This window comes from Dermacentor albipictus, unplaced genomic scaffold (assembly GCF_038994185.2).
Source record: "Dermacentor albipictus isolate Rhodes 1998 colony unplaced genomic scaffold, USDA_Dalb.pri_finalv2 scaffold_16, whole genome shotgun sequence".
Lineage (NCBI taxonomy): Eukaryota > Metazoa > Arthropoda > Arachnida > Ixodida > Ixodidae > Dermacentor > Dermacentor albipictus.
Window position 1 is genome coordinate 643256 of NW_027225570.1, and position 24744 is coordinate 667999.

At 48.3% G+C, this 24744-nt stretch overlaps 1 protein-coding gene across 1 annotated transcript in view; it reads right to left on the minus strand.

Annotated features, from left to right (window-relative positions):
* Positions 1-3747: 3747 nt before the first annotated feature.
* The window catches only part of LOC135899638 (acetylcholinesterase-like), a 215346-nt gene continuing 194349 nt past the window's right edge, over positions 3748-24744 (minus strand). The window contains exons 6-7 of the mRNA XM_065428944.1: positions 12626-12978; positions 3748-4116 (exon numbers count right to left, since the gene is read on the minus strand). Of these exons, the coding sequence (XP_065285016.1) occupies positions 3975-4116; positions 12626-12978 (495 nt within the window). The 3' untranslated portion in view covers positions 3748-3974. The remainder of the gene's footprint in view (positions 4117-12625; positions 12979-24744) is intronic.

Consider the following 24744-nt stretch of genomic DNA (forward strand, 5'->3'; position numbering starts at 1 on the left):
TCTTGACGCCTCCATTCTTCTCATCACCGATGCATCGAGCATGGCAGGCGGCGCAGTTTGCGAGCAACACGTATCTGGTTGGCGGACTCTTGGTTTTTTCACGTAAAAACTGAAGCTACCTGAAGCTAAATACAGCACAATTGGTCGAGAACTCCTTGCGGTGTACCTCTCCATTAAACATTTTCGCCAATTTCTGGAGGGCCAGGACTTTCCCGTCGTCACAGACCATAAACCCCTGAAGTTTGCCTTCCATAGGAATCACAGCAACTAAACTGCACGGGAGATCCGCCAGCCGAGTTCACAGTGAATCTGCGTCGCGTGCATGGGCCGGAAAATGCTGCTGCCACTGGTGCGCTCTCCTGCGTCGATGCCCTGGCCGCCGGCAGACATGGAGGAGCCAGCAGCCGCCCAGCGCACCGACCCCGAGCTGCATCGCCCTCGCTCCTGTCCTTAACTGATCGAGTGCCCGCTTCCTTCCTCGTTGATAAAGTGGTGCTCCTCGACCCTTAGCGCCTTTGGCTTTTCGTCGCACAATTTTTGATCGACTGCGCGATATGAGCCAACCCGGAATTCGTGCGACCCAGAAGCTAGTCACAACTCGCTTCCTTTGGCATCAATGCAGACGTCCGTCGCGGGGCGCAAACCTGCCTATGTGGCCGCTCTTGCGCCCGCGATCCCTCCACTCAACCCGGCCTCGATCCCTTCATCACTCCGGGCGGTCACATCTAAGCACGTTCACTGGGCTCGACGGGGTGAAGCCCCGTGGCTCGCTCCGCCTGCAGCGCCCGTCAAGGAGGACGAAGTTAGCTGCCGGTCGCGCAGCGTGCGATGTAAAAAAAAAAAATGTAGGACGCTTAAGCTTCGCCTTCAAGAGTGGAACGCGACAGCGTTCCCGTCGACCCGCCAAGGGGTGTAAGACAATGGGCTACAGGGCAGCCATCACTTACGAGGCGCCCCGCATCGGACGCGGTGAGCGTCGAGCCATATGGTCGAGCAACGCGGCGTTCGGCGCAGCAACGAAACGTGCGCCTCAGCAAGCGGAGCGAACCAAAGAACTCGGTATCCCGGAGGGGGAAATGATGCACGCCAGCCAAACGTCGTGATCGGCACGGGCAGAGAGATAGACAGATAGTGATCTAAAGAAAGGAAGGACGCTTGATTCTGCAGAAGGAGCAAGGCGAAGCGTTGTCAGGGGAGAGAGTCCGAGCCGCGACAGCTCCAATGCGCGCGTGGCGCGCCATCTGTCGGGGCAGCGCCGTACATGGAGAGGAGGGGGTCTTCTGTGTTTGCCGCAAGATGGCTCTCCGTGTGCGGAAAGCGCAGAAGAAATGCAGCGAAACGCACTTCGCTACTCGTGTAATTGCGACTTCTGTAAGTTACATGTTCAGAATTACCGATATACACCACAGTATAACTTTCCACGGCTCGTTTCGAAGGCAACACCGCATTCACTAGAGGCGCGTTTGTACCTTTTGGAAGCATCGAAATTGTGGCTGAGTGGTAGCGTCTCCGTATCACACTCCGGAGACCCTGGTTCGATTCCCACCCAGCCCATCTTGGAAGTTGCTTTTTATTTATAGAGTGCCTGCCGTGATTTATCGCTCACGGTCAACGCCGCAAACGCCAACACCGGCTTTTCTGCGACACGAGCTCCTTAACGCTATCGCGTTAAAATAAACAGAAGAAAACCTAACGGCTGCTCGAGTTGAGTCTTCCTCGCATTAGCTCCGACAATGCGAGGAATCATTCGTGTGTCGGATGCAATTTCGCCTCTGACTCGCCCTTTAGAGGGGCATCAGCTCGGCTGTGCGTTCACCGATCTGTGCGGGTGTGGTAGCGTTTAAAAGGCTCACTCAGCCACAGTAAAAACAAACCATCAAACACAAACCTGTGCTTATAAAAAGTTATGAGGTCCACAACTGTGCAATTTTTTTTGCAGAAATTTCACGCTTGCTCTGTAATGGCGGTACCGCGTTGAATACGCAGGGTCCAGAGACATCGTGAAGCTACTCGGGATGCAAGGCAGAGAGATGCCAATTAATGCTCACCACCTTTGACCACGGCGGGCCCACTAGGAATAGACGGCGAGCCCGATTGCAACCTTCATTACACCGTAGTAACCCCACAATGTGTATCATAAGTTAATCACGCCAGCTTTGTAATGCGCGAATGGATTTCGTGCGCTTTGCTTTGGTATCGTTGTGTAAAGGAAAGAAACCAATACGCGTTCATACATGTGTCGCGTGCGCAGATGCCACCGTTGAAGCGCCGCGCATGGCATAATCGTAGCTCAATTCAGCTTCGCACGCAGTCTTCACAGAGGCATAGCTCGGCAGAATGTTTGTAGATCCCAGCGGGAGTAATTGCGTTCGAGAGAGTTCTGATGCGCCCCCTCAAACTTTCATTAAACTCACAGTAATGCTCATCAGAACTTATGCGGCCTATAACTGTGCAATTCGTTGCAGACATTTAACGCTTTCTCTGCTATGCCCATCCTGCGTTCGACACCTAGAGTCCTACAGAAATGGAGTTAAGAGACTCGGGCAGCATGGAGGAACGTGTCCGTCTGCATAGGCAGCGCAAGCGCATTGAGATTGAGGCAAGCTAGCATAGCACGGGAGAGTACGGCGGGATCGAGCGGCGCGGGGATGCCACCAGTAGGGAGCTTATTTATTTATCCCAGTCATCCTCTCATTTCTGTACACTATGGCGCGCCCTCTCCAGGACGCGCAAGACGTTTCATGTTTCCCACTGTGGCTGTACCCCGATACGTCCTACACGATTTGTTACGCTCTTGAGTTAATGATAAGCTCACAACCCTCAGTTCTGTACGACACCTGCTGTCTGTTCGCAATTTTGATCCTGGCTCTCTCTTTTATATTTTACTCGCTCGCCCCCCCCCCCCTTAATTCCGTCCTCGAGACTCAGTTATTAGGAATAAATTACTCAGCACGTCAAATAGGAATGAACAAGCTTAGGGAATGATAAAATGCAAGTGTCTCTGGACCTGACGTTACAAGTGAGAGACAACGAGCTATTCACACGCAGAAAAAAAAATTTTTTTTTGCTCGGTAAAGCTAGCGGAGTGGTGCTAGACACGTGCTTTGAAATTTTGAAACCCCCTACACTTTCATACGTTCTCCTGTTACGGCCTACGCTACCAATAGGTCTTGTGGTCTGAAATTGTTCAGTATGAACCGACTAGCCCAGGAACCCATACTACTGCTCCCCAAGAGTAAATTCCTTTTTTTTTTCAAATGCTAGCACGAAACCGGCACCTTTACAGTGAACAATACGATTGCCTGCTGCTGTGCGGTACACACGAAATTTATGCTCTAATCAGTGTTTCTTTGGGGCGGCGGCAAGTCGGCCCCACGTGCACTTTATTATATGAAAGTCGGGAGAAATAAACATCATTTACTTACTGTACCATCCTATGCCTCGTTTTTTCCAACACTAGTGTGCAGAAATGGCATCGGAGATGACTCGCCTGCACTTCAACGGCCAGGCGCGGAAGCGACGTCTGCCACTCCGGCTTTTCTTTTTTTGCCTGTAATTCGGTATTTTTCCGTCCTTGTGACCTTGTCCGTCCTGCTCCCCAACACGGTTCAATGCGCTGGCTCACCAGCTCGTGCAAAGACGCTGAGGCCGTTTCAGGCAGCTAAATGTGCTCATATAGCCTGAGTACCCTTTGCGGACTTTGAACTGTTGTTCGCAGCATTCTATTCAAGAGAGTGAAAGAGCCAATGAAGTCAGGAGTTTTGGTTTATACACCGGCTTGCCTTTGTTTCTTTTTATTTTAAGCGGCAGATATCATCGGTTCAAACCATGAGAGTCAGAGATCAATACATACGTCTCCGTCCTGTCGTCTTGGGCGATTTCTTCGATCATTTACGTGTGCCAACAGGCTCAGCTGAGTAGAATGCCGCACTTTGTCTTCGGTGTGGAGGTGGTGTGGCTTTGAAAGTGCGACTTCAAAAGTACTGACGAAAGATATCACAGTTTTCGGAGCCGAAGCCAAATACTTCAGTGACGTTGTCGTGCGCCAGACGAAGTGATACTGGTGAGTCAGCCGAGTATTTTGGCCAGACAGGGCCCGCTGGGTACTCGGGAACGCTGCGAGCAAATTTACAACGAAACGTGAGATATTGTTTGCAGCGTACACAAACATATATTGTAGTTATGAAAGCGCGAATTGACACGACGGCTGAAGAGTACGCGATCTAAAATATGCGGTCTCGCATTGGTCAATGTCACGTAACATTATGCCAGCACGAACTTTTTCTCTAGATTTTAAGGATGCTTACCATGCCTGAGCGAATCCGTCAATCTGATAAAAAATCAAGCAGTCGTCTACTTACCTGAGGACTTTTGACACCACTCCATGTATGCCTAAAATCAGGTTCCCTGTTTATCTTGATTAGGAATACTGTCACATTGTGGTCATGGCGAATTAGTTGTATTAGCTGTTAGCCGTTTTTTGCAAATAAGTTATTCAATAGTATTGCCACTCTGGAACCTATGCCTACTTTGACTACACCAGGGTGTTACGTTCCACCCTAGTGAGATAGATTTCCTGCACCTAGTTCCAACTTGTCTTTATCATTATCATTCGTCTAATTTATTGACACTGTCTGGGCGAAGGCGTCTTTCAGCAATTTCCAGTTACTACTGTCTGACATAAGCTGACTCTCATCGCGGTCCTGCAAATTTCAAAGTTTCATCCCTAGTTCTTAGCCGCCCTTGACTGCGCTTTCCTACCATTGGCACCCATTCTGTAACTCTAATAAACCACCGGCTACCTGCACTACGCATTATACGACCTCCCAAACTCTTACTCTTTATGTGAACTAGAATATGGGCTACCCTCATTTGCTGCCTAATCCGCGCCGTTATCCTCCTGTATTCTAGCAATACCTGTATCATTTCTCGTTGCATCGCACTTTGCGCAGTCTTTAGCTTCACAAGCTCCTTGGCGGTTATTTCCAAGTTCCCGCTCAATAAATTAGCACTGGTAGACTCAAATTACTGTACATTTCAGGTAGAACGGTAAGAAGCCAACGGCGCACAGGAAATATTGAAATACATTTAGGAATGGTATTATGTTCGGAGTTTCTCCATAAATCGTAAACTATAAAAAATTCTGTGTCCATCAAAATCGCCCGGACGGATTTAGCTGCGGATTGAACTTCAGTATCTTTTGATTGCCATCGCCCGTACGAGATATCATTTAAAACATGTTCGTTGGCTGCAAAATAGTCGGAAGTTTTAGAGCGCACTGTGTCGCCTTTGCCATAATCTTTGTTGCTGTGAAGCTAGCATGTACTATCATCAGCATAAATTGAAACACAGAGAGGAAAGCAGTAGTAAGAACACCCATAATGCCTCATTACATTCAATTATACGGTCAATATTTCGGTGGCCCGTTCCTAAAGTTGATGAAGCCGCAAACGTACACTTTGCTGCCTGAATCGGGTCACTGTTACAAACATGCGAGCGTGGAAACTTAAAACGAATTACAGTTGTTAACTTCTTGAATTTTGCATTTATGCTAGTAGTACATATCGCACCAACTTGCCCAGGAGCGCGTGCTAGTTTTCTGCTTCTTATTCGCAATTTCATCTATTCGTGAGTACACGGCTGTTCCGGGTGCTGTAATGCACAGTGCAGAGCCTGTTGGCGTCATTGACGGCGTCAAATGGCTTATTGAGCGAAAAAGCCGGCGTCTGTCATCGGTCGGCGGGTAAGTTGCCATTGCCTGCTACGCCACCATCAGGAGCGACAGAGCTGGCACGCGCCAGGTGTCGCGCGGGTGGAGAGATTATGGCCGCGACGGCACGCCTCCCTCGGAGGCGTGTTTCTATTTACGCCCAAGCCCAGCGCTCGACCGCTGCGCCGCCATGCGCCACTCGCGCGTACCACGCTTCTTGGTACTTTTTTCACTGAAGCGCCACGGCAAGCGCCCTAAATCCCCTAGATTCTTCTAGGTACTTGGGTAGTGACTTGGGGGACTAGAGAGATGTTCTACGCAGTGTTGCCAGGTTTGGCTATATATAGCCAAATTGGGCTATAGAAAAAAATTTTTGGCGTTGACTTGGGCGAGTTGGCTATATGGCTACATTTGGGCTATACTGGAAATCGGCTACTTCGCTTTGTTTCGGCTATAAGGGGTGCGCTAATCCTCGTCTCAGTAGAGTCACTGGAAAAAATTTCAGAGTACCGCAAATCATAGAGTTTCTCACTGTAACACCTAGAGGGTAATCTGGCGCCACCGTCTATGGGAGTTTCTTAAGGGGGCACCGTGCCGTCATGGGAATGACGGTATATGTGTCTGCGAGGCTCGTGTTGGCTGGTGTTATAAGAGGCTTCGTCTAAAACGTGCATATGGCTACGCAAATAACGCGTTCTCAAAGCAAAATCTTCATAAAATGTTTCCATTCAAGCATATTACGTGTTTACTCACCCACGATGCATGACCAAGCGAAGAAAAGCAAGAACAGACGACCAACTGTTTCAAAGCGAGCGCGAACCTTGTCGTCTGTCCTCCAACTTTAGCGGCCCGCTGATACTTTATACGTAACATGTAGCCGTACACACAATAACAAGTTCTCATAGTTAAACAAAACATGTTTTCGCGTAATAATAAAGCTAAAACAACTTTTTACGTGCTGTTCTAGTAGAAAATGAATCATTGTGATAGATGGAACGGTATTTGCCGAGCGCGTCTTCAAGACGTCCTGTTTCTACAAGAACGATGCCAATCCGAATCCACAATATGCCGGCATTCCCATGCATACCACAGCGCAGCAGCGCCAGATTTCCCTCTAGGTAATGTAGTGAGAAACTCTATGCCGCAAAGGTCGGGATTTTACTGGAAACACTGAGCGGCCACCGATAATCATAGAGTTACTATACTGACTCTAGAGGACAAGCTACCCATAGGGCCCATCATAGAGTTTCTCTCTATAACACCTAGAGGGTCATCTGGTGCCACCGTCTATGGGAGTTTCTTAAGGGGGCACCGTGCCGTCATGGGAATGACGGTATATGTGTCTGCGAGGCTCGGGTTGGCTGGTGTTGTAATAGGCTTCGTCTAAAACGTGGATATGGCTACACAAATAACGCGTTCTCAAAGTAAAATCTTCATAAAATGTTTCCATTCACGCATATTACATCTTTACTCACCCACGATGCATGACCAAGCGAAGAAAAGCAAGAACAGACGACCAACTGTTTCAAAGCGAGCGCGGACCTTGTCGTCTGTCCTCCAACTTTAGCGGCCCGCTGATACTTTTTACGTAACATGTAGTCGTACACACAATAACGAGTTCTCATAGTTAAACAAAACTTGTTTTTGCGTAATAGTAAAGCTAAAACAGCTTTTCACGTGCTGTTCTAGTAGAAAATGAATCATTGTGACAGACGGAACGGTACTTGCCAAGCGCGTCTTCAAGGTATCCTGTCTCTACGAGAACGATACCAATCCGAACCCACAATATACCGGCATTCCCATGCATACCACAGCGCAGCAGCGCCAGATTTCCCTCTAGGTAATGTAGTGAGAAACTCTATGGGGCCCATGCATTGAAATCGGGAACCGCAAGAGCACCGCCATGTTGCTACGCGCCGAGGTTGCCAGCTCGGAGGCAACCTCGGCGACAGGAGGCAGGGAAGGCGAGGAGGCAGGGAAGACCCAGCCTACAGAGACAGGAGGGAGGCAAGATTTGCTTGAAGACAGAAAGGTCTGGGTCGTTGGAAGCTCCAACGTATCGCGAATGCGAACAGCACTCCTCATAACAGTGCAGTATGACAGACGAGTGAAGGTCGAATGCATGCCGGGGGCTCGATTCGAAGCTGTGGCGGAGACAGCCAAAAGCAAACTGAATGAGAACAGAGAGGGAAGAAACCTGGTAATTTTGCACGCTGGGGTGAATGACGTCCTGCAGAATAGGGGGCGAATGCTGGGCAGGCAGATTCAAGAGGGAGTGGCGAAATTAAGGGCGACCTCTGAGGCGGTGCACATTGCCCTGTGTACTGTCCCAGAGGTCAGGGGACAGGGCCCTTTCATTGAAGAGCAGGTAGTGGCGGCAAATGTAGTGATTAGGGAGTTGGGGCGAGCCCTCAAGTGTGATGTGGTGGAGGTGAACAGAATGATTGGGGGGAAAAACTTCCCCCCTTTCGGCCCGGATGGCATTCACTAAACTACACCAGCGGGATGGCAGGTAGGAACGAGGGTGGGTCGTAGTGCTCAGGCTTTTTTGCAGGCGCGCAGGGCGACCCTGCAAGCCAAAACGTAAAATATGAAGGAAAGGAGAGGGGGGGCAGGACAAGAGCACGGAGGAGGAAGAGGAAGAAGAAGGCAGTAAATGTAGGGTTCATCAACTTGCAGGGGGAAGAAATCGCATTAAGTGGGACGAAATAGAAGAACAGTTACAAACGGAAAATTTTCAGGTATATGGAGTTGCCGAAACCCATTTAAGAGATGAGGAAGAGCCAGCATTCATTGCGGGATGCACCTGGGTTGGGTGCAACAGAAAAAGGAAAGAACGCAGAGGAGGAGGCCTTGGGGCGCTAGTGAAGGTACAGGACTGGGAAAGCGTAAGGGAGAGCTGCAGTGAGCACATGTGGCTCAAGGGCACCGTAGGGAATGTTGAGACAATCCTGGGAGTTGTGTATCTGAAAACGGGGAATGAGTCGAAAGAGGAGAATGCAAAACATTTCAAATGTATGGCCAAGGACATCAGGGAGTTAGCTATGAAACGGGAGATAATCATCCTAGGGGACATGAATGCACATTTGGAGTACTTTGACGGGGCGACAGATGCAACAGGGCAGATGTTAGTAGATTTTTGTGAGGCTCATGATTTTGTGATAGTTAATACTGAAATTAAATGCGACGGGAAAATAACATGGGAAAGAAATAACACCCACTCGACAATCGACTACTGCCTAATGTCCCACAAGCTGTATGAACGGTTGGGATGTATGGAAATTGATGAGGAAGGTACGAAACGCCTGGGGAGTGATCACAAACTTATCAAAATCAGTTTTGGAAGGACAGTACCACTGGTAGAAACTAAAGAAAGGAAAGGTATGAGCAAATTGAATGACAGGCAGCTACAAGAAGTGGCGAAAAACATTGAAAGCATGGTATCCAAGCAACCCCAAAGGGCATGGACATACGACGAGTTAATAGGTATTTTTAAACGAGAGCTAGAGAAGGGACAGATTAGGAAACTAGGAAGTAAGCAGGGAAAATATAAACCGAAAATCTGGTGGGACCGAGAAGTTAAGGAGGCCATAGAGCAACGCAAAGATGCGTGCAGAAAACACAGATCAGCGAAGAAAAGGGGAGCCACACCAGAAGAGGTGGAGACAAAATGCGAGGATTACCTTGCAATGAAAAGAGAAGCATTGGCATTAATTCAAGCCAAGATAGCAAAAGTTGGGGTACAGTGGATGTTAGAGATACGAAAAAAAGAGAGAAATGCGTCTAAGAAATTTTGGGAACACATAAGGCAACAGAGTAAGAAGACAGAGGTGGTTCAGCACTCACTGACCACACCAGAAGGAACAAAGGTAGAGGGAGAGGAAGCTCAGGAATATATTAGGTTAACAATAGAGGCAACATTTGCAGAGCCAGTGGGTAGCGAAATGGCGAACAATGACAACAGCAGGACATAATTAGAGGAGGAGTACAGAAGGATGACAAGTAAGGAATGGGACAGAATTGAACACAAGGTCCCCGTGGGAACAGCGACAGGACCTGATGGCATACCTATGAAATTGATAAGCATATTAGGCCAGAAAAGTAAATTAAAATTACGACAACTTATTGAACAAATAGTAGTAGGGGGAGATGTTCCACAGGACTGGAAATCAAGCAGAATGATATTAGTTTACAAAGGTAAGAGAAGCAAGGACACCATTAAATCCTACAGGCCAATAACTATCACATCAGTCATATACAGAGTAGCAATGCAGACGGTGAAAAAGAGAATGGAGGAATGGGCAGAACGTGAAGAGATCTTGGGAGAACTGCAGAATAGATTTAGAAGGAACAGAAGGCTAGATGATAATTTATTTGTTATTACACAGTGCATAGAGATAGCGACAGCCAGGCAGAAACCGCTATGGATATAACATTTTTCTTTCCGTTCCCTTCACCTCCTTTTCCACACTAGAACCACGTTGGACCCCCTTCCTCGGCTGTAGGTATCTGTTCCTCAGCTCTATTTCAGCGGTACTCCGAAATTTTTTCCAGTGACTCTACTGAGACGAGGATTAGCGCACCCCTTATAGCCGAAACAAAGCGAAGTAGCCGATTTCCAGTATAGCCCAAATATAGCCATATAGCCAACTCGCCCAAGTCAACGCCAAAAATTTTTTTCTGTAGCCCAATTTGGCTATATATAGCCAAACCTGGCAACACTGCGTAGAACACCTCTCTAGTCCCCCAAGTCACTACCCAAGTACCTAGAAGAATCTAGGGGAGTTAGGGCGCTTGCCGTGGCGCTTCAGTGAAAAAAGTACCAAGAAGCGTGGTACGCGCGAGTGGCGCATGGCGGCGCAGCGGTCGAGCGCTGGGCTTGGGCGTAAATAGACCCCCGGAGGCATATGTGCAGTCGGTGCGCTCCTTGTGAGCTCGCGCCTGCGTTCAGCCTCAGCGAGGCCACATGAAAACGCGCCTGAACGCGCTCGCTTGGCCGCGAGCTGATAACTCGAAGTAGTGCTCAGCGTCGTTCAACTGAACATCAATGTTCTCGCACTCACAACTCGTAAAAAGTGCTTCGGTGTTCTCGGACGTTTGTTGAAATTCTTTACGAAAATACCCGGCTCATCTTTGACTGCACGCATCTTGTTCTGACATTTTCAGTTTTCTTGCTGTTTCTATGTTTCTCCCATTTTTGTGTTTCTCAATTTTTACGATGTTATAATGTCAAGTGATGCTTATTTTTCTCTTGTTGATCAGCTTTCTCAGTTCAATCAGTTCGGGCCTGTCTTTCGAGTTGGATAATTCTAACTTTAGGAGGCAAGGTTACCTCTGTTGGTTCTTTATTAGATTCTTTGCCACACGGAACAGCTTGGCTCACTGTTGCATTAGTCCCTTACCTTCCACTTCGATTACGGTCTTTCAAATACCTTTCGTTAAGGTCTCGCACACTGCGCCATCCTCCTGTTCTAAAACGTCATGGTCGTTCGCGAATGCGAGCCCGAATTCCTCTCATGACTGCTGCTGGCTCGGCTACTTTCTTCCTTCTAACTCAGAATAATGCTAGACCTCACTAACCGGCATTCTCTGCCCTTTTACCTGCCTGACACTCTGAACAATGTCGGGGTCAGCACAGAGTCATCATCCTCATCATCAGTCTATTTTATGTCTACTGCAGGACGAAAGCCTCTTCGTGTGATGACTAATTATCCCTGTCCTGCGCCAACCGATTACAGCTAGCGTCTACGAATTTCTTAATTTCATCCTCTCACCGAGTCTTCTGCCGTCCTCAACTGCGCTTCCCTTCTCTTGGCAGCCATTCTGTAACCCTAATGGTCCACCAGTTCTCTAACTTACGCTTTTATCTAACCTATGTGAATATTTTATATATTGCAAGTAATAATTTGCCAATTATTTAACGTCTCCCTTTTCGTGGATTAGTATAATGTTTGCATTCTTCCAGTTCTCTGAGACCCTTGAAGTCGACAGACAGTTCGTGTAAAGGGCCTCGAGTTTTTGAAGCATTATGTCTCCATCATGTTTCATTAAATCGACTGGTAGTCCATCTCCTGCCTGTTTCCCCCGTTTCATGCCTCGCAAGGGCCTTCTAAATTAATCGCTAGTTATAAAAGGAGCCTATGTAACCTGTTCATTACTACTTTGAATGGAGGTATCGTGGCTGCTTTGGGTACTGTACAGGTCAATATAAAATTCTTCCACTGCTTTTACTATATCTTCGAGATTGCTGATGGTATTACCCTGCCTATCTTTCAGTGCATACACCTTGTTTTGTTCGATGCCTAGGTTCCTGCTCACTGTTTTCAGGCTGCGTCCATATTTTACTGCTTGCTCTGTCTTTCTCACGTTATAATTTCGAATATCACTAATTTTCTCCTTGTCCAAATCCATTTCAGTTCGTGTTATCCGTTTACAGCTTCTCAAGCCTCACTTCCTGTGAACCTTGAGACAGTATAAATTCATTATGATTAGTCGACGTTGGGACATGAATTATGATATTTTAATTTATGTCTTTTCTAGTATCTGTTTCGTTATTACTGTAGAACTCGTCGATTTTTCCAGCTATGTTAATTGTTATGAACGAGAAATCCTTCCCCAGATTTCCTCTTATCTGAGAGGCCTTTCTTGCCCATCACTAAGCTCCGTAGACGCCTCACAAGCTTTCTTCGATGAGGCCAGTGCTATCTTAGGTAATGCACGGCAACCTCTCAAAGACACGCTACGTAGTGTCTTATTTATCCTCTATTCGTCATTTTCTCTCGTAGCCTAAGTAGCGCAACTTATTCGAAATGTGCCCCAACTCGCCCAAATCAAATCAAATCTTGACTAATTTTAGGCGGGTATACGTCAGAGAGAGAATTTTTCGACAAGCGACGGACACTTCTACGTACTGACCCTTTCTCGGCGAAAGCGGCGATCATGGCGAGCAAATTTTCGGACGCCCGCGCGTCCGGGTCGCCGAAGTGCTCCGGGTGGAGGAGCGGCAGGCCGAACGTGTAGACCAGGTCCATGCCGTGGCCGACGCCCGCCCAGCCGAGCGGCGGACGCGAGCTCGACCACTGGTCGAACACGTACGTGTACACGGAGCCGTTACGGGAGGCGTGCGCCGCGGCGGCCGCGTGCATGGGGCACACGAACAGCCGCGCGCTCAGGTAGTCCACCAGCTGGCGCCGCAGCCCGTCCGCCGAACGGGCCGCGTACTGCTCGAGCAGCTCGGCCGCATCGTCGCTCGTCCACGCAGACACCGCCTGCAGGGCGCCACACGTTGTCACTTCGAGGCGCGCTTTTAATTGCGCTGCGACACTGCGTCGTTTTAGCCAATCAGTAGCTGTCGATTGTGGCAGAGTTATCGCGCACTGGACCAAGCAAGGACACTACGAAGAAAAAGTTGGCAGTCATTTTAGCGTGCGCTAAAGAGGATGAAGGCGACAGCCTGCACGCTCGCGACATTCATTACGTGACGTACGTTTTCATTCGAATGCGTTGTAACTTCCTATCACTTGTTTTTTCCCACCAAATGTCGTACGTTCGAATCCCTTAATTAACGGTGCCTTAATTATGGCTGCCCTAACACCAAATGTCACGGGGTCGACTCGCGCCAAAATTGGAGGGGTCGCCTCGCACGGTGGGTTCGAGTGTCTCGATAAAGTACTTTTTAATTAATTTTGCCTTAATTAGCACAAATTTAGTGGGTTCGACTCTCGACCTTCACGATGTCAATAGGAATTCAACTTGGAGATATGGCCGGTTCGTCCATATCTCCCGCTGGGTTGTCGGTTCGAGTGCCTTAAGACCAACGGTCGAGCGTTCCATTATTGACCTTCACGATGTCGATTGGGAGTTACGAAGCGGGCGTTGACTCGCTAGGCCTAGCTTGCGTAAACGAGTACTGGCCACCGGGCTTGGCGACGCGGCCCTCTCCATCACCAATATGGACGCTCCCATCACGGTAATTGCCGGCACGACCACCTCCACGTTCCTACAACCTGAGGTTAGCCCCCGCGACCCCCGATCTCCATGGACGCTCACGACCTCGACGAGCTCACCTAGGTGAGCGAGGACGAAGTCCCAGTGCTTCAGCCCATAGAGTTTCCTACAAACTTACTAGAGGGAACTCTGGCGCTGCAGTCGTTGTCCTACCATGGGAATGATGGGAAGTACATGGATTTGTCTGATCTTCGTGCTTGTGGATTCAAACGTTCTTTTGGCTTTGTGTATTACGCTATATAAACCTTATTGTCGTATATTTCGGCGCAATCTATATTCTTCGAAGTGCAGAAGACGCCGGGAACGCGTACAATTGCTATTAATTGCAACGATTGAGCTTGTCCAGGTGGCCAAATCGAAACGCGCCAAGCGTTTCAAGGCACTGGCATGCCCGCGATAAATTCATAAGGGCGTTTCATTCGCTTGTCGATGAATGCGTCCGTAGCTTAATGGTTTCAACATTAGGCTTCTGTGCTGGAGTCCCTGTGTTCGAATCCTGCCGTCGGGTAATTTTAATGATGTTTATTCAATTATTTATTGCGCAATATACTGTTGAAAATGACGAGTTTACAAAGTCACAAAGCCGTTTGAAACCAAAAGAACGAAGTTTAGGGAAATCCATGTACTTGCCATAATTCCCATGCTGGGACAACCGCTGCCATTGCAGCTCCCGTAGACACTAGCGCCAGAGTTCCCTCTAGTAATTCTTGTAGGAAACTCTATGCTTCAGCGCACCTAATCTGCACCACCATGGCCGACTACTGATACCGACGTGACTTGGAAACTGGCGATTTCCCGTCGTCAACGCCAGAAAAAGCACGACCAAGCTCGGGCGCTAACCATGCAGACAGCAGGACCTGCAAGCACGCCGCCGCCGGGGTTGCCTCGGCGAAGGACGCAACCGCGGCAGGCGCGACATGCGCTACGCCACACGAGAAGGAGCCGCGGCCGGAAGTTGCCGCCGCTCCCACGCACAGACCTGAAAATCATCCTGAGGCCGAAAAAGGGTCTGGCTATTCGAAACTTAACGACACACCAGATATGCCGTGCCGTTGTCATCATCATCATCATCAGCCTGGTTACGCCCACTGCAGGGCAAAGGCCTCTCCCATATTTCTCCAACAACCCCGGTCATGTACTAATTGTAGCCATGCCGTCCCTGCAAACTTCTTAATCTCATCCGCCCACCTAACTTTCTGCCGTCCCCTGCTACGCTTCCCTTCCCTTGGAATCCAGTCCGTAACCCTTAATGACCAACGGTTATCTTCCCTCCTCATTACATGTCCTGCCCATGCCCATTTCTTTTTCTTGATTTCAACTAAGATGTCATTAACTCGCGTTTGTTCCCTCACCCAATCTGCTCTTTTCTTATCCCTTAACGTTACACCTATCATTCTTCTTTCCATAGCTCGTTGTGTCGTCCTCAATTTGAGTAGAACCCTTTTCGTAAGCCTCCAGGTTTCTGCCCCGTAGGTGAGTACTGGTAAGACACAGCTATTATGCACTTTTCTCTTGAGGGATAATGGCAACCTGCTGTTCATTATCTGAGAATGCCTGCCAAACGCACCCCAGCCCATTCTTATTCTTCTGATTATTTCCGTCTCATGATCCGGATCCGCAATCACTACCTGCCCTAAGTAGATGTATTCCCTTACGACTTCCAGTGCCTCGCTGCCTATTGTAAATTGCTGTTCTCTTCCGAGACTGTTAAACATTACTTTAGTTTTCTGCAGATTAATTTTAGACCCACTCTTCTGCTTTGCCTCTCGAGGTCAGTGAGCATGCATTGCAGTTGGTCCCCTGAGTTACTAAGCAAGGCAATATCATCAGCGAATCGTAAGTTACTAAGGTATTCTCCATTAACTTTATCCCCATTTCTTCCCAATCCAGGTCTCTGAATACCTCCTGTAAACACGCTGTGAATAGCATTGGAGAGATCGTATCTCCCTGCCTGACGCCTTTCTTTATTGGGATTTTGTTGCTTTCTTTATGGAGGACTACGGTGGCTGTGGAGCCGCTATAGATATCTTTCAGTATTTTTACATACGGCTCGCCTACACCCTGATTCCGTAATGCCTCCATGACTGCTGAGGTTTCGACAGAATCAAATGCTTTCTCGTAATCAATGAAAGCTATATATAAGGGTTGGTTATATTCCGCACATTTCTCTATAACCTGATTGATAGTGTGAATATGGTCTATTGTTGAGTAGCCTTTACGGAATCCTGCCTGGTCCTTTGGTTGACAGAAGTCTAAGGTGCTCCTGATTCTATTTGCGATTACCTTAGTAAATATTTTGTAGGCAACAGACAGCAAGCTGATCGGTCTATAATTTTTCAAGTCTTTGGCGTCCCCTTTCTTATGGATTAGGATTATGTTAGCGTTTTTCCAAGATTCCGGTACGCTCGACGTTATGAGGCATTGCGTATACAGGGTGGCCAGTTTCTCTAGAACAATCTGCCCACCATCCTTCAACAAATCTGCTGTTACCTGATCCTCCCCAGCTGCCTTCCCCCTTTGCCTATCTCCCAAGGCTTTCTTTACTTCTTCCGGCGTTACCTGTGGGATTTCGAATTGCTCTAGACTATGTTCTCTTTCATTATCGTCATGGGTGCCACTGGTACTGTATGAATCTCTATAGAACTCCTCAGCCACTTGAACTATCTCATCCATATTAGTAATGATATTGCTGGCTTTGTCTCTTAACGCATACATCTGATCCTTGCCAATTCCTAATTTCTTCTTCACTGTTTTTAGGCTTGCTCCGTTCCTGAGAGCATGTTCAATTCTATCCATATTATACTTCCTTATGTCAGCTGTCTTACGCTTGTTGATTAACTTCGAAAGTTCTGCCAGTTCTATTCTAGCTGTAGGGTTAGAGGCTTTCATACATTGGCGTTTCTTGATCAGATCTTTCGTCTCCTGCGATAGTTTACTGGTATCCTGCCTAACGGAGTTACCACCGACTTCCATTGCACACTCCTTAATGATGCCCACAAGATTGTCGTTCATTGCTTCAACATTACAGTCCTCTTCTTGAGTTAAAGCCGAATACCTGTTCTGTAGCTTGATCTGGAATTCCTCTATTTTTCCTGTTACCGCTAACTCATTGATCGGCTTCTTATGTACCAGTTTCTTCCGCTCCCTTCTCAGGTCTAGGCTAATTCGAGTTCTTACCATCCTGTGGTCACTGCAGCGCACCTTGCCGAGCACGTCCACATCTTGTATGATGCCAGGGTTAGCGCAGAGTATGAAGTCTATTTCATTTCTAGTCTCACCGTTCGGGCTCCTCCACGTCCACTTTCGGCTATCCCGCTTGCGGAAGAAGGTATTCATTATCCTCATATTATTCTGTTCCACAAACTCTACTAATAACTCTCCCCTGCTATTCCTAGTGCCTATGCCATATTCCCCCACTGCCTTGTCTCCAGCCTGCTTCTTGCCTACCTTGGCATTAAAGTCGCCCATTAGTATGGTGTATTTAGTTTTCACTCTACCCATCGCCGATTCCACGTCTTCATAGAAGCTTTCGACTTCCTGGTCATCATGACTCGATGTAGGGGCGTATACCTGTACAATCTTCATTTTGTATCTCTTATTAAGTTTCACAACAAGACCTGCCACCCTCTCGTTAATGCTATAGAATTCCTGTATGTTACCAGCTATATTCTTATTAATCAGGAATCCGACGCCTAGTTCTCTTCTCTCTGCTAAGCCCCGGTAGCACAGGACGTGTCCGCTTTTTAGCACTGTATATGCTTCTTTTGGCCTCCTAACTTCACTGAGCCCTATGATATCCCATTTACTGCCCTCTAATTCCTCCAATAGCACTGCTAGACTCGCCTCACTAGATAACGTTCTAGCGTTAAACGTTGCCAGGTTCATATTCCAATGGCGGGCTGTCCGTAGCCAGTGATTCTTAGCACCCTCTGCTGCATCGCAGGTCTGACCGCCGCCGTGGTCAGTTGCATCACAGCTGCTGGGGACTGAGGGCCGGGGTTTGATTGTGTTGTTCATATAGGAGGTTGTGGCCAAGTACTGCACCAGGGAGGCCAATCCTGCTCTGGTGAGGGAGTGCCTTACCGGTTCTGGTCACCGGGATGAGGCCACACTCCAGGCCTGTTTATGCAATGTTATCAACACGCGGATTTTTTTTTTTAATCCGGTGGAAAATTGCCGGCACCGGGATTCGAACCACGGACCTCTTGCACGCGAGGCGGGTGTTCTACCTTTACGCCACCGCTGCACTTCTTGCCGTCTTCGTGCCGTTGTGGTGGCGGGCAATTCTCAACAACATTGCACGGGTGACCACTTGATCATCCGCACACGCCCCGGTTCGTACATTAGATAGTTTTAGAATAGGGGCCCCCAATAGTTTGGGGCCCCAAACAGCTTTGCGGGTGTTATCGTTGGGGCACGCAGGAGTTGCATTTGCGGATAGCGTCTTGCGCTGACAGCGCCACTACGGCGTCAAAGAAAAGCTATTACAAATAATTAAATCAACTATACCATTTTAGGATAGGAATAGTAATTTTGACTTCCGTGTAATCACGTTTAATTACAATTTAGAGGTTATTCTGTAAGCAGCAAACAATTAGTTGCGCTTAGTTTTGAGCAAACCAACTTTACGAGCCTTTACCAGCCAAGCTTAGCCGTGTGAGGCCTACGAGCCATAAAATCCACAATCGAATTCGGAAGCAGCGGCGTCTAATGAATCAATCTTCATAACCCACGCTAGTTGACAGAAAGCGATAACCGCAGTCACTTCTCCTAGCTTGCAAACTTCACGCGTTACCACGAATCGAACCCAGTTTGGTGCTAGCTAGGTTAGAGCCGTCGCTTCGATAGGTCCCGCCATGTTTGCTGACGCAAAGCTTTTGGGGCCGCTATTTGGGCTCCGGCTAAATCGGTGAAATAGCGTTCCCAACGCAAAACCCAAACGCAGTTTGCGTCTCGCACATGCGCAGTAGCTTCGACGCTATTTCTTTGGGGCCCCAAAACGTTTGGCGCCCCTATTCTAAAACTCTCTTTATAATTTATTGCTAGCTTGCGATACGTTGACACCACCCAAATTATTCGCCGGGTTACCACCCACACTTTGGGAGGGAAGACCCACGAGTTGAACACTTGCGTGGCGGCCCCCGAAGACACGGTGCGTGGAGTCATCCACGGGATAGACCCCGGCACCACTCCAGGGGAACTCGCTGCCAACCTCCACGTGCGCACGCAAGGGGTGGCAGTGCACAGATGCTTGGTGCTACCAAATCTGCTACTAAATGGGGGGGGGGGGGGGGGCGTGGTAGCCTGCCACCCATACAAGCCGACGCGGCAATCCTGCCAAGTCAGCTTACAACCGGGACACCGATCGGACGTGTGCCCTACGCCGAACGCTCAAGTGTGTCGGCAGTGCGGTACTCTCGACCCTGTGGACGGTCACCCCTGTGCTTCCAAATGCAAATTGTGTGGGGATGGCCACCCTACGGGCGCCAAGGAGTGCTCGCAGAGACTGAAAGCCCTGCGGCCACGGCCACCCTCCCGCCTCGCTGCACCCACCCAGCCCCGGGGGTGCAACACCCAGCGCAGCCCGCCCAGTCCGAAGCGAGATGGCTCAGCAAAGAGGGGGAGACTTCGCGCAGCCATTCTCGTTCGCGGTCAGGGGCGTAGCCAGGCAAGGGGGGGGGGGGGCGCTTATGGAACTTCAGCCCCTCCCCACCTCCCGAAATGTTTTCGTGCTGTCCGTGCACCGCCGACTTAAGCAACCCCCGGCGCCGGAAGTCATTCTGGATTTTGTCTAGAATGTCTTCTTGACGCTCGAAAAGACATTTAACAGCGAAGATATAGCGAACTCGGGTTGGATTTCGTGGCAACGCCCATGCACCGAGAGTCACATAACGCCAAGCAGCCCCATCCGACCACAAAGTTTCAGGGGCGTTTTGATGGTGAGCGTGCTCGCCGCGGCATCTCGCTGAGGCCGCGGAATCTATGCAGCGCATGGATGTCAATTCCGAAAATTTATGGGTATAAATCTCATAAACTCTTGATGTGAAAAGTGCATTGACATTTCCAAAGTGGAGCTTTATATTTTTAACTGCGGAACTTTGTGGGTTTAATGTTGTATAAACATTTGACGCCAAAGATCCATTGACTTTTCTAAAGTCTTACATCCGAACATACAACGAGACAAGTCAAATCAACACACTAGCAGACAAGTTGACAAAGCACGCAGCGAGGTTCAGTGAGACGAAGCGTTGTTGTGGTTCATTTGTGCTGCCATGCCCCTTAAAAAGAAACATTTTTTTTAACCAACGCCAAAACATCCATGTCAAAACACTAAAGCCAGCCAAGCAAACTGCGTTCTTAATTATTTTTTCTGCTTTGACTTTTATTCGCGAGGACACATTAAGCCTCTTCATTTTTTTTCTTTTTTTGTTCTTGCTACCATACCCGCGGGCGGCCAGAGCCGGCCAGAGCCAGCCAGAACGCATACGTTTTTCTCGCGTGGCCTCGATCACCGCGCGGCGCACTTCGGTGCACGTTCGGTGTTCTCTGGCCGAGTGGATTTCCGCCTGACAGAGTTTTGGACACTTTCTGGCTAGCAGACGAGAAGAAAATACCGTCGCTCACCGCCATCACTGTGGGGATTCGACGAATTGCACCGCGTTCGCTTGAGCGCAACCTCCACGGAAAGCCTTGTCTCGCCAGTGTAGTATACCCAGCAGTATGCGTATGGTTCTCGGTGGACCAAGCGTCTCAGGTTTTCTTCGATATTCTTTCGGTATCTACATTAGGTGCCCAAAGTAGGCATTCGATTGTGGCCAACATACTTTCCTGCGCGTTTTTTTTCATTTCGGTGCCCCCGCCCCACAGGACAAAAAATACATTGTTGCGGCGCAGCGAAATGTCGCATGGTGAAAGTTCGATTTTGTTACTTCTTCTTTTGTGGAAAGTAATGAGCCACGGGACGCTCCAGTTGCCGGATACTCTTATTATATTATTGCGATAGCAATTATATGGACACTCCAGGCGCATTCCTGCTGTCGCCGTCGCCTTCATCTTTCGTATAAAGTCCAATAGTGATAACATCGTGACCGCGCGCCGCATGCTGTATGTGCGAGTGAAAGCGTAGGGGGGGGGGGGTGACTGAGCCGACGATGGTGGCTCAGTCATGCGCGCGCAAAGGAGAAAAGCGGGGAGCAAGCGCGCCGCCTTCCGTCGCGCGCGATGCATCGGGGGAAGTGGATGGAATTGGGGTGGAATCTAGGATTGTAAACATTTCTGTTCACAATTCTTCTGTTTGTACAAAAGAAATGCTGAAATAAATTGACTTGACTTGACTTGATTCTGTGAATCTGTGATTGCGCAACATGTTTATTTGTCTTATTTGACGCATTGTATACAGCGACTTTTTCTTAGATGCGTAGATTTATTGGAGACTTACACTTATATTTAAACATCTTCTTGCGAGGTTTCGTGTATACGTGCAGTGAACTTTGTTTCCAGTGCCACTTTTTGCCCTATATCAAGGTGTATCTTCGCATTTGTAATGTACGAGTGCGAGTCAAATGAAAGTAGGCCTACCAACCTGTGCAATATTTGTTTGGTTCATTATCTGCGAGGCATGCGCGTAGCAGAGCGGTATCTCTCATTTACAAAAGTGGTACGCATGTGTGAGGATAAATGTTCTGTAATGCTCTCATACGCTGGCTTAAACATGGTTGCGTGACAGAATGGACACCCCAAAAGCTGAACAGCATGGTGTGGTGAAGTTGTTGACAGCTGAAGGCATTTCCCAAAAAGAAATTAATCGCCGTATGGCTGCCGTGTACGTTGAACATTACATTTCATTGGCCACTGTGAAGCGTTGGAGCAAACGTTTCAAAGAACGATGGGAAAGTTGCAAAGACATTCCAAGACAGGGCCAAAGCCATCGTGCAATCACATCCCACACAATTCCAAAGGTTGATGAGCTGATGAGAAAAAAATGGAGGATAAGCATCGAGGAACTGGTAGAGCGTGTGAAAATCAGTCACGGCTCGGTTCACGCCATAATTCATGAGCAACTCGGTTATCGGCTCTTGTGTGCGCAATGGATGCCCAAGATTTTGATCCACCGCCAGAAGACGGAGAGGTTTGGCGCTGCTTTGACTCATCTGATCGGGTATCACAATGAGGATGACTACTTCTTGTTTGCTGTTGTGATCGGGGGCGAACCATGGTGCTACCACTACGAGCCTGACGCACGACGGCAAAGCTTACAGCGGAAACATTCGAATTTACCACGGCCAAAGAACGCAAAGGCCGCCATTTTCGCCGGAAAGGTGTTGTTGACGTTTTTTCGATCGTCAGGGGCCATTACTGATAAAATTTGCTCACTATTGAGATACTATCAGTTGTTTCCGATATTGTGAAACGCCGGCACCACTGCGTGTCGCAATCAAGAACAAACTACGTGGAAAATTGACGAATTGGGTCATCTTGTTCCACGACAATGCCCGTCCCCACGTCGCGCTGATGTGGTTAATACGAAACTAGCAAAGTTCAAGTGGCAAACGCTGCAACATCCGCCATACAGCTCAGACTTGTTTCTTTGCGGCTTCCACATTTTGGGGCAACCGAAAAACAGCTCAACGGAACCAGATTCGTGCCGGACGATGACGTGAAAGAGTCAGTCACAGCTAGACGTTTTGAAGCAGCAACCTAAGGAGTTTCAAGAGACGGGAATCACACGACTCGTTAGTCAATGGGACAAACGTCTAAATGCTCATGGAGTCTGCTTTTAAATAAAGTACCCCGCTTGTCATATATTCGCATTGGCTCACATTCGTTTGACTCGCCCTCGTATAGCTTGCAGAACTCCTGCTTTTTATAGGTGCTCTCTGTTGCGACTATAATTTCGGTGCAATTACTCATGATTCACTACCGGTGACAGCTGCTCCAGCGTAATACATTGGAACAAATGACAGCGTCGTGGAGATTTTTCACTGGTCATTGCATATATACAAGAATGTAAACACGGTTCTTGAATGACAAAATTTCATTAACATATTTGTCCTCAACTTGTTCATTTCATGGCCTTTTTATTTTTCATATCAGCTGCATGCACTGCTTTCCTGATTTCGAACTGATATAGTTCTAAAGTTCGTGTGATATTTTATTTAATTATTAAATAGACAAAAAACATGGAAGCATTGATATCAGTTACTTTGGGCACAATTTTTGGCACATACGAAAATATTCTTTCATGAAAAAATACATATTTTACTTGTTTGGACAGTGCGTAGCGTTCAAGAATTCGTTCGCGGCATCTTTGGCAATGGTAATGCAGTTATTATTCATGTATTTGATCCCTCGACAAATTGTTTAAAGGGAAGCTGAAATGGTTTTCAATTTCCATGAATTGCTGGGATTGGGAAGAACAGACCTAATAACTTACGGTTCCGAAATTTTTTCTTCATTTTGTTAATATAAGGGGCGGAAATCGCTTTCTAAATCACCCCCACGGACACGCCCCCATCGCTTCCCGGAGCGCCGGGTGAGGTGGTTGCCAGAGGAGAGAACCGGCGAGAGTGACGTCACTGGCGGGGACCGAGCTGCCAGACCGGCGTGCTGGCATGCGCTGGCATGCCTCTTTCCGTCCTGCGCTTTACTGAACGACGCTACGAGAGATTTGCCGCCGCCGCCGCTCACGTTTTTTGCGATTTCAGTAAACTGTTCTTTCCTTCTGTGCTGCGTGAGTGCCTACAGCCAAGGGCGCCCAACACGCCCTCGTTCTGTGCAGCATTCGGCTGCGCGAACACACGCGGGAGAGACGATGTGGTGTTTCACAGGTTCCCGAAGGACAAGAAGCTTGCAGCGCAGTGCGGTGAGGAGAGATAAGTTCGTGCCGAGAAATCAACTGTGCTGTGCTCGGACCATATCCGCGATCGCCGGATAGCCTTACGACAAATGCGGAAAGGCGTTGTTCCTAGCGTTGCTATACTCCGTTTCATACATCAGGTGCAACGCTGTGGAGGCTTGAGATACTTCTTGCGGTGGCTGCGTTCGCACTTAGAAAAAAGTTCGGTGTTTCTTGACCCGATTTTTGGGAAAACTTTTCATATATAAGCTCAGTTATGAATGAAAAAAAAGGATTTACCCATAGAAACAATCCGTGTACTTATACGGCTGCTAACACGTTCTTTTAAACCAATTTTCTATTCGGCATTCTTTAATTGCAGCCCGTCGCGGCAGCTTCACGTGCATGCTCGCGCGAGGAAACGCCGCTGGCACGCTGCGAACCATAGACGGAAACGCGCGCAGTAATAAATTTTGGTAACCGGACTTCGTGCGTAGCTTCCACAGCGTTGCACCTGAGGTATGAAATGGAGTATAGGCTTGCCTAGTGACATTCGACGTACGGTTGCAGTTATCATGTTTACCACACGGCGGTGCTAAAACTGCCTAATATCTTTACGACAACACGAGCATGGAGCGCGCATACCGATTCTTGATCGAGCCACAATCGCAAAGTCGTCGAACCATATTCTGAATACTCTACATATAATCTCCCTGGCCATCTCGATCTGGATGTGTATGATAAGCAACTTCCATGACTGTACCTCGCAGCACTGCATGTGCGCGCTTTGAAACGCGGCACTTATGTTCCCGTTCGTGTATCAACGCTCAGAAAACCGCGGGACTTTAGACAAGCAGCGGCAAGGTGCTTGACATCGCGGAATTGTACCCGTGTTTACAATATAATGAGAAGTTAGTGCTTCGGCATTCTTCCAGCAGCAAGTTCCGAGTGACACTTTAGCGCATTTTTTCTCCCATCATTGGAACGTGCAGCTACATGAAAAAAAAGCATACGTAACAGCTAAGATTTCCAACGCGCGAGAAGGTGCACACATCGCTCTCGCTTTTGGCACACTCAACATCGCCGTTGCCGCCATCGTTTTCCGTATCGGCTGTCGGTTCTAACATGTACGGCGAAAATACAAGCTGTCCGAGACAGCGAGAACGTTCCATAATGCTTGCAACTCAGCTAT